General features: G+C 47.1%; 1 protein-coding gene across 1 annotated transcript in view; it reads left to right on the top strand.

Annotated features, from left to right (window-relative positions):
* The first annotated feature begins 1230 nt into the window (after positions 1–1230).
* Positions 1231–10366, top strand: part of MICOS10 (mitochondrial contact site and cristae organizing system subunit 10) — a 39648-nt gene continuing 30512 nt past the window's right edge. Inside the window, exon 1 of the mRNA XM_006145207.3 lies at positions 1231–1372. Coding sequence (XP_006145269.1) covers positions 1309–1372 — 64 coding nt within the window. The 5' untranslated portion in view covers positions 1231–1308. The remainder of the gene's footprint in view (positions 1373–10366) is intronic.

The following is a 10366-nucleotide window of genomic DNA, read 5'->3' as shown; positions in this document are numbered from 1 at the left end:
TCTCCTGCCTTTAAGGAGCATCTAGCTCTACTGGCAGATAACACCTATAAGAAGTGTTTGAGTATTACTAGAAGATTCTGTGGGGGGTAGATAGGCTCTGGGACCATGAGAAGGGGAGATCCAGTTCAAAGCTGATTCCAGCAGGCTCCCTAGGAGTGCAGTGTTCTGTTGAAGCTTTGATCTATACAGCAGAGGAATGGGAGTCATTAACAGCTTCAAATCAGAGCAACATGGGGACCAGCAGTTAGCGTAATGGCTATGTCACTGGACTCCCATGTAGACGACCGCGGGCCGTCTCCCGGACCGGTGGCTTAAACTCACTCCGGGCGCGTGTGTGTGCGCCCAAGATCCCGAGAGGAGAAGGGATTGCGGGGTGGCCATTCCCACTGGGAGATGACTTCTCGCTTTCCGTCTATCTTTCTGGCGAGCGCTGCGCGCCCTATAGCTAAAAACCTCTCCAAAAAAAAAGAAAGAAAGAAAAAGAATCAGAACATGGTTACATTAATATTTTGTTATAGGATGGAGGCCAGAAATGGGGGAAAGACTAAAATCAATGACACGAACAGAGAGCCAAATACGTATGAACAGGAAGCTTGAGGGAGGCGTTTCATCTGGAAATACATAATTCGCAAGGGTTGCAATTCCTCTGAGAAACTAGACCGTGAAGAGGATCGATGCAACCTTGAAATCAATACTCTTTAAAGAGCTCAGAGAACAAGCAGCCTTGGAGGAAACCAGAGTCAGAGAAGGAGATGGTGTCACGGAGTCCATGCAGAGAGGGGACGAGGAGGCCGAGGGGCACCTGCGTCGAACACGGTGAAGAGGGCGGAAAGCGTCCTCTGACTCGGCAGTGGCGGGGACCTTTGCCAGAGCAGTTTCCGTGCCGGCCGCGCGGGCGGGAATTCCGCTGGGAAAAGCAGGGGAATGAATGAATAGAAAAAGTGAAGGTCCGGGAAGGAATGATCAGGCAAGGGCTGCGACCGCTCTTGCTCTGCGGATTTCTGGAGCCATGGTCGGGAGCTGGTGGGGAGAAGAGGCTTCAACCCGGCCCTGGAGGCGGCGGACGAAACTGTAACCCTTAGGAGCAGCTCCAAGGTCAGGGTCACCTCGGGCCTCCAGGCAACCCATCACCTTGACGACCAACTGAAAAAAACCGGAAGGGACGAAAGCAGTCCTAGCATCTCGCGATATCTGGAGGGCGGGCGCCGGCCTTCGGGGCCTGGGAACGGCGCCGGCTCTCGCGAGACTTGCCGGAAGTCAGCGCGCGGGGGCCGGCCTTCGCGAAAGCTGGAGCTGCGGGTGGGGAACATGTCGGAGTCAGAGCTCGGCCAGAAGTGGGACCGGTGCATGGCGGATGCGGTTGTGAAGATCGGTAAGGGGCTTCTCGCTCGGAGCCAGCCGCAGGCTCCGCAGATCAGGGCGGCAGAAGGAAGCCCGCGGGAGGTCAGGCCGCCCGGCCTGTTCCAGCCCCGCAGGCCGGGGCGAGGGCGAGCTGCCCAAGCCCGGAGCGGAGGTCATCCGGCGGCGGGGGCCCAGACCGGAGGAGCCGGGGCAGCGGCCCGGGTGAGGGCTGCGGTTGCAGCACGAGGAGGTGGTCGTCGGTGGGCAGTGGCGGGACGTTGCAGAGCTCGTCGAGTGGAAAGCCGTACAGGGCACGACCTCGTGCCAGCGCCTTGGAATTCTCCTCCTTGGTGCCCCAGCCCCGGCGCCTGGACAGGAGGCCCATTACGCCCCAGCTGAAACAAAAGTGCCTCTGAAGAAGGTCACCGGCAGCATTTTATAGACACTGCCAGGCCCTGGTGTAAATTGCTGTCATTCCTATGTTGTCACCTAATTGATCCGAATCTGAGTAGTCTGGGATCTGAAGTTGGAGACACAGGGAGGATGATTTGCAGTGAGAATTGCCCTGGTCACTTTTCAGTGTAACTCCGCGTAGCCTTTTAACACGCGCTCCGTGACGACACAAATTGTGAAGTCACTGGGGGTGGAGGAAAGGGAGCAGGGAAACTCATTTACTGAGTGTATATTAAGTGTCTGCATTGTGCTAGGAGCGCATCTTAATACATTATTTCATAAGTAGTCTTTTTACAGGATTGAAATGGAGAGTCAGGCGAGGGTCACACTGCTAATAAATAGCCAAGTTGGGAATTTAACACAGGTTTTCTGGCCCCAAGGCCTGTGCACTTTCTTTGATACTTTTTTTGATTGGAGGTTTTTGCTATCAGGTACGTGCACTTGCCAGAGACAGGGACAGTGAAAGGGCAAGTGAGAAATCACCCCTGGGGGAATGGCCACACTGCAGTCCCTTCTCTTCCATTCTCTTGCGATTTGGGGCACATGCACCTGGTGTGATTTTCAAGCTGTCAGGTCTGGGACTCGAACTGCTGCCAGTCATTTGGAAGTCCAGCACTTTAACCACTACACCACTTGCTGGCCCCTTGATAGCAGTTTTTATTATACAAATTTGATGTTTTTGTGTGGAAAACTTAGGATTTTTTTCCTTAGATTTTTGCTATAGGGCCTGTGCGCTTGATGGGGAGACAGACTGAAAGTGAAATCACCCTTCATGGAGGGATGGTCATGCTGCAGTCCCTTCTCCTCCATTTTCCTCTCGGGATCTTGGGCACACGTGCACAATTGTCCAGCGTGAGTTTTAAGCCGCCAAGTCTAGGTCTGCAGTGAACTACGTGGGAGTCCTGTAACCATTAAGCCATCTACTGGTCCCAACTTAGAATATTTAAAAGGATTTAGGATTGCGTCCTTGAATGAAAATAATTGGAAAAGAAGATGGTAAACTTTGCGGGAGTAGGAATGTTTGTGGTTTATTCATTGCGGTATCCCCAGCCTCTACAAGACTACTTAATAAAAATTGTTGAGAAGGAAGGGCCAGCAGATGGAGTGGTGGTTAAGGCCCAGGGTCCTACATAGCGAACTGTGTGATTCAAGTCCTGGACCTGGCAGCCTGAAAATCACGCTGAGTGTGTGTGCATGCATGCCCCCAAATCCCTAGAAGAGATTGGAGGAGGAGGGATTGCAGTGTGGCCAGATCCTTTGAGGGATGATTCTTCACTCATTCACTCTCTGGTGATCATATATAACCTATGGCAAAAACTAAAGATTTAAAAAAAATTGTTGTGAGTCAATAAATGAAGCAGTTTATCGTTTACTATTTCATCCCCAAATTCAGCATTTACCAGTTGTGTGATTTGGGGCAAGTTTTTTTTTTCTTTTTTTGGGAGAGGTTTTTGCTATAGGGTGTGTGCGCGCGCCAGAAAGACAGAGACAGACAGACAGAAAGCGAGAAATCACCCCCCAGGGGGGATGGCCACACCGCAATCCCTTCTCCTCCATTCTCCTCTTGGGATCTTGGGCACGCATGCACATGCACCCGGAGTGAGTTCAAGCTGCCGAGTCCAGAACTCGAACCGCAGTTGACTACATGGGAGTCCAGCGACATAGCTATTACGCTAACTGCTGGTCCTTGGGGCACGTTTTTGACCTCTCTGTGACTATTTCCCCACAGATAGTTTTTTTTTTTTAATTACTTAATTTTATTTATTCATTCCTCTATTTTAATTTGACCAGAGAAAGACACACAGAGAAAGAGAGAGAGAAGGTGAGAAAGCAAGCTTCAGGTTCAGGACTTGAACTGTGGTCAGCCATGTGGGAGTGTCCAGTGCCTTAGCCATCATGCCACCTGCTGGTCTCCCCCCCATAAATAGTTTATATAAAGGTTGAAGTTTGGGTCACTTATTAGGAATGGGTTATTCTGGAAGTGACAAAAAAAATTCAGTTTTTTTTTGGTTGTTGCTAGCAGCTCACCTTTAGAAGAGAAGGTTTAACATTTAGATACGACCAAAGTAATTACTAAGCAAAAGAGTGTGTTACTGTCATTTAGAATGGGCTTTAGAGGTAGACAGCTGAGCTTGAATCACACACTCTCTCATGCCCTTCCTCAGGAGTTCTGTAGCTTCGGGTGAGGTCTCTTCATTAACTATGGAATGGGGAGAGATTTATCTAAGAGGATTGAGAAAAGAACAGAAACACACATAAGATACTTAGCGCAGTGCCTGGCCTTTATTATATATTCCGTAAGTGGTTTTGGTTATAATCGATTTTCATATTGTAATGGCACCAGCTTGCCCATGATCCGAGGCTGGCTGAAGATTAGGGGTGGATCGTGGTGTTGAGACCCTGTTGGGATGCTCTCTTCCGCTCTGTAGAAATAAATAAAATAAATTAAACTGGTAAAAAAAAAAAGAAGTAAATCTCAAGACTCTTTCTTGGCATTGCTAAGGATGAAAGTATATGTGTATGGATTGAATATAATTTTAAAAAACAAAAGCCATATTTAAGGTCATTTAACTTTTAACACTTTTGAGGCCCCACCCCCAAGTGTCCCGTGGATGACCACCTGGGGCAGGAGTAGTGTCATGGCCCTTGGTGAGTGGGCCATTGGGGGTGGGGCATAGAAAGGGGAGGCAGTTAAATGAGGCAAGGTGGTGGGTGGTGACAGGTGGAAGTTAAGGTGAGTGATTCAGACTCTACTGTAGAGCTATTGTATTGGGTTATAGGGAAAGTCATAGAAAAACATTTAAAAAAAAAGTGGCATGACTTTCCCGACAACCTAATAAATCACATGGCGAGATGAGCTGAGGTCATCCATTCAGAGTTTGCAAGGGTCGGCAACTGACCTTTGTAGAGGTCAGGTTGAACTTCATGGATAGAGGAGGAAATTGAAGCACAGAGAGGCTAAGTAGCCAGAAGTGGAGGAGTGGGGGTTAGAACCCAGGAATTCTAACTCGGTACCCCTGCTCCCTAAAGAAAAGAGGGCTGGTTTGGGTGGAGTCAGAATTGTGAAATGTCTTAGAGAGATTCTACTTTATCTTGAAGACGTTTGACTTCTTCACATGCCTTCTGCACATTCAGCACCTCTTCCTTAAAACCTGTGGGTCACAGGACCGGGTACTCCTCAGCTAGTTTTATTTATTTATATATATATATTTTTTTCATTCATTCACTCACTCACTCATTCACTCACTCACTTAGTTACTGAGAGACTGTTTTCTGCAGTGGGTGTGTGTTGAGCCAGCCAGTGGGCAGTTTCACTGCCCTTCACAGAGAACTGATGTGAGACGAGTAGAATTTTGGTCTGACTGTTCAGGCCTTGTCTTGTACAGACAGGAGGAGAGGAAACTGTTACAGCACTGCTGGGAGTGTGAAGTGATGAAGAGTCTGAACTGTGAGGCTGGAAAGAAAGGGCATATTTGAGAAACTTCAAGCTTTTTCGCTACCTATAAAATGGAACCAGTGCGCACCTGCTAGACCGGAACAGTGCCCAGGACATTGGAGGAACTCAGTAAATGCCGCTTTCTTTATCTTCTGTCCAACTAATTAATTTTGCCTCATCTTCATTTCTTATCAAGATGACTCCAAGGTTAGAACTTGGATAAGGGAGGGGACCAGCAGATGGCATAATGGTTACGTCACTGGACTCCCACGTAGTCGACCACAGTTTGTGTCCCGGACTCGGTGACTCAAAACTCACACCGAGTGTGTATGCGTGTGAGTATGCCCAAATCCCAAGAGGAGAAAGGAGAAGGGATTGCGGCATGGCCGTCCCCCCGGGGAGTGATCGCTTTCTGTGTCTCTGTCTCTGGCGAGCACATGCTCCCTCTAACAAAAAAAGAACTTGAATAAGTGCTGATGTCACTGGTCAGAATTTGGAGTGAAACAGAAGGGGTGTGCGTGAACCTCACACACACTAAATATTGTAACATAGGAGACTTAGGTGGCTATGGCAGGTGACAGGAGAGAGTGAGATCACAGTGAGGTAAAAAGTGATTTTGGACACGTTTCTTACATAGTTGTGTTTGAGAATAATAGTGGTGACAATGAAAGAGAGTCCTTTGTTTTGCTTTTTGCTATAGGGAGGATGTGCTCACTGGAGAGAGACAGACTGGGGGATGGGGCTCCGCTGGGGGGGTGAGAAAACACCACCATGGGGGATGGCAACCTGCAGTCCCTTCTCCATTCTATTGGGACTTTAGGGCACGCCCACACACGTGCATACTCATCAAACTGTGGCCTGGGACTTGAACTGCGAAGTCGGCCCTATGGGATCCAGCTCCTTAACCATTATGCCACTGGCCGGCCTGGGAGTTCAGATTTGGAGGGGATGGCCCCGTTAGTGATGGGTTTAGAGGAGGGTGTAAGAGATGAGACATGACACACTTTAATCTGAGTGGTTTTCGAGACCGTGATGATGACGTTCTGTGAGTGTATTGCTTTCTGTTCCCATAATTAGTGAGGTTCTGGAATTCTCGACCTTTTTTGGTTGCCTGCTTTTCTGGTTCTTCAAGGTGGAGCTGAATCTCAGGGAATGGCAGCCTGCATCAGAGGGGGAGGAAGTCTGGTGGGAGAAAGGGCCGGTGCAGGCCCTCTGCTCCATCTTGACTGTCTCGTATCTGGTTCTGTGGAGACTGAAAGGAAGCCACAGAGAATGGACCACAATTTTCGTTGTCTTTGGGAGGGTGGAGTCCTTCAAAAAGGTCATGGTATGGTAGTTAAGGTGACTGGATCTCACATGACCAACTTCACGGTTCGAGTCCTGGACTGGGTGGGTTGAAAAACACGCCAGGTGCGTCGTTTGCGTGCATGCCCAGAAATCTCTCTCTCTGGCAAGTGGACATGCCCTGCAGCAAATAATAATAATAATTATGCTAATAAAATTTTTAAAATATGGGGTCATTGGAAAAGTCATGACGTATTATTCTGTTTTTCCATGGAGAACTGTGTCATGACTTTTCCAGTGACCCGGTAAGTTCATGGAAAATTGTATTAAGAAGAAACTGTTCATGGATTTTAAGATTTTTTTTTTTTAAATTTTGGTACCAAAACTATTTTTATTTGCTACAGGGCATACTTGCTCACCAGAGACAAAGACAGAGAGGTGGGGAGAGAGAGGGAAAGTGAGAAACCTCCCTGCAGGGGGATGAGCACACTGCAGGCCCTTCTCCGCTCTCCTCTGGGTTTCAGGCATAAAAGCACACGCACCAGTGTTTTCCAAGCCTCGATCCGTGCAGTTGCCATATGGGATCTAGCTGCCTTAACCACCACACCACTGGCAGGCCCAGTAATACCTCAATAGAAAGTTTTCATATATTGATCATTCTGTCCCATAGGAAGAGATATATTTACACATACCCTTCCAGGCCCCACTACTACCTTAAGAAAAGCAGTTCTGGGACCAGCAGATGGTGTAATGGTGACGTCACTGGATTCCCGTGTAGTCAGCTGCAGTTTGAGTCCCAGACCCAGCGGCTTGAAACTCACGCTGGGCACGTGGGAGTGTGTGTGTACCAAAATCCCAGAGGAGAATGGAGGAAAAGGGGTTGCAGCGTGGCCATACCCCCAGGGGGTGATTTCTATCTCTCTTTCTGTTTTTCTGGAGAGCACATGCACCCTATAGCAAAAATCTCTCTCAAAAAAAAAAAGAAAGAAAAGAAAAGAAAAGCAGTTCTAGTTCCCTGTGCATTACCTAGTTCTTCTGTAAAGTCTGAGGTTAACATAATCTTCCCCCAGTAACTGTGTTAGCAATTAAGAGGTTCCCAGGTGTCCCACTTATTCTCTGCTATACCACTCATTTCTCTTTCTTTTTTTGTTTTAAATTGTCAGAGGACATGTGCACTAACTAAAGAGGCGGAGAGAGAAAGCATCCCGGGGGGGGGTTTTGCCACAATTCCCTCTCCTCTCTCTCTATCCTGGCAGAATTTGGGGCATGCACACACTCACACTTTTTTAAAATTTATTTTTAAGTTATTATTATTTTGTATACATTCGATTGCTATACATCATTTAGCTTGTATAAAGAATTTACCCAACATGAAATACACCTCAGGCCAGTCCAGTTCAGAATACTATACACATCATCGCCACCCACCACGTTTTTCAAACCACTTGGACTGGAATTTGAACTGCAGCTGGCTCCCATAAACACTAGGCTACAGGGCCAGTCCATCACCCATTTTTAAAATTATTTTTTTTGGAGATGTTTTTGCTATAAGGGCGCATGTGCTTGCCAGAAAGACAGAAAGAGAGACAGAAAGTGAGAAATCACCACCCAGGGGGCATGGCCACGCCGCAATCCCTTCTCCATTCTCTCGGGATCCTGGGCACGCATGGACGTGTGCCTGGTGTGAGTTTAATCCACCGGGTCCGGGACTCTAACTGCAGTCGACTACCTGGGAGTCCAGGAACATAGCCATTATGCCAACTGCTGGTCCCCATCACCTATTTAAAAAAAATTATATATATATTTGTTTATTTTTATTTTAAAATTTGCTATAGGGCACATGTGCTCACCAGAAAGAGACAGAGAGAGAGAAAGAGAGGGAAAGTGAGAAAGCAAGCTGCTAGGTCTAGGATTCGAACTGTGGTCAGCTATGTAGGAGTCCAGCATCTTAACCACCACGCCACCTGCTGGCCCCTGTCACTCATTTTTTTTAATAGCACATGCCACCCTCTGAAATTTGCAGTTTGTTTCTTTACTCGATTGTTCCTTCTCACTAGAATGTAAACCTCGTGACAGCCAGAGATTCTGAGTACTGTTGGTCCCCACTCCTGGGGTGGAGAAGGAATGTAGTAATTACTGTTAAACAAATGACAAGTATTGCTGAGAATGTTGCGGACCATATTCTCTGCCCGTATTTGCTACTCAGAGTGTGTTGTGAATGGAATGAATTAGCATTTAAGTAAAAAGTTCAAGTAAAGTAGATTCCGTGTGAATTTCTGCCAGTTCAGATGTTTGATCATGTGTCTTCGGATTCTTAGTGCCTTTACCAAACTTTTCATTTCATCTGGAATGTAAATTACTGTCAGTAGATCTTAATAATAAAGTACTACCGTATTAGAAATGTTTGGGAGTAGTCAACCTAGAAACATAAACCAGAGAACACTTTTGTATTTAAACAAGTAGAGGGTGATGTTGGTTTAAGGGGTTGTGCCAAAGCCTTATTGCAGGAAATTAAAAAGGAGTGAAGAATATTACATTTTATGAATGGCATGTTCCGTTAGTTTTATGTGAGTGCGTCATTAATGGTTTTCACTAATTTTATGGCATGATTTTTAAGTTAAGTCAAATTTATCGAATGCTCTGGTTTCCTCTCTCTGCTCAGTTCCAGGGCTCTACCATTTATTTTCCTTGTGTGTGCTGGTTAGTATGTCTGGTGTGTGTGTACCCATGGACAGGAAAAGGCACGCATTTCTCGTTATTGAGACCGGAAGGCATAGTATCCTATCTGCACGGGAAGGAGGCTTAATAATTCTGGTTTCCATAGAGCTGATGTCCTCCGCTGGGTTTATCATTCGGGATCAAATGGGAGATTGTGTCTGTTTTCTTCTCACAAGAGAAAAAAGATTATAGGAGATTAGGAGATTAGAAGATTGCAGAGTTAGAAAACTTCTGGGGTTGTTTTTCTGTGGTTTGAGGGTTTCTGAGTCCTACAAGTGAGGGTCACAGAAGCACTGTTGTCCTCAAAGTCCTGTTACAATGCATGCTTGAATGCTGAAGGCTTGCCCTGGCAGGTCCAGGTCAGTGTCTGTGTGACAGCAGTAGGACCCAGGACTTTGGGAGTGCAGGTTGCCAGAGGATATTTTAAGGAGAATCTGATGCAGTACTTCCTGGATTCATATAGAGGTCCCGGTAATCCCTAATGTGACTGACTTGTAAGCTTTAAATGAGTTTGTCGGGTAGCATTGTAGTTAAGGCACTGGACTCCTACATGACTGACTGCAGTTTGAGTCCCAGACTTGGCGGTTTGCTTTCTCACCTTCCTTTTTTTCTCTCTCTCACTTTTTCTCTATCTGGTCAAATTAAAAAATAATAATAATATGGGACCAGCAAATGGCATAGTGCTTATATCAGTGGACTCCTGCATGGCCAAACATGGTTCAGGCCCTGGACCTGGCAGCTTGAAACTCATGTGTGTGTGTGTGCCCAAAATCCCAAGAGGAGAATGGAGGAGAAGGGATTGTGGCATGGCCATCCCGTCAGGGGATGATTTTTCCCTTTCTGTCTCTGTCTCTCTGGTGAATGCACGTGCTCTACAGCAAAATCTCCCCCCTCCTAGGGGGCAGCAGATGGGATAATGGTTACGTGGCTGGACTCCCACGTAGTTGACCATGGTTCCAGTCGTGTACCCGGTGGCTTAAAACTCACACCGGGTGCACGTGCCTGTGTACCCAAGATCCCGAGAGGAGAATGGAGAAGGGGCTGCGGCATGGCCATTCCCTCTGGGAGAGTGATTTCTCGTTTTCTGTCTCTCTGTCTGTGAGCACATACACCCTATAGCAAAAAATCTCTCTT

The sequence above is a fragment of the Tupaia chinensis genome, unplaced genomic scaffold (assembly GCF_000334495.1).
Source record: "Tupaia chinensis unplaced genomic scaffold, TupChi_1.0 Scaffold000146_1, whole genome shotgun sequence".
NCBI lineage: Eukaryota > Metazoa > Chordata > Mammalia > Scandentia > Tupaiidae > Tupaia > Tupaia belangeri.
Note: the sequence above shows the minus strand (reverse complement) of the source record. Positions and strands in the feature narration are given on the sequence as shown.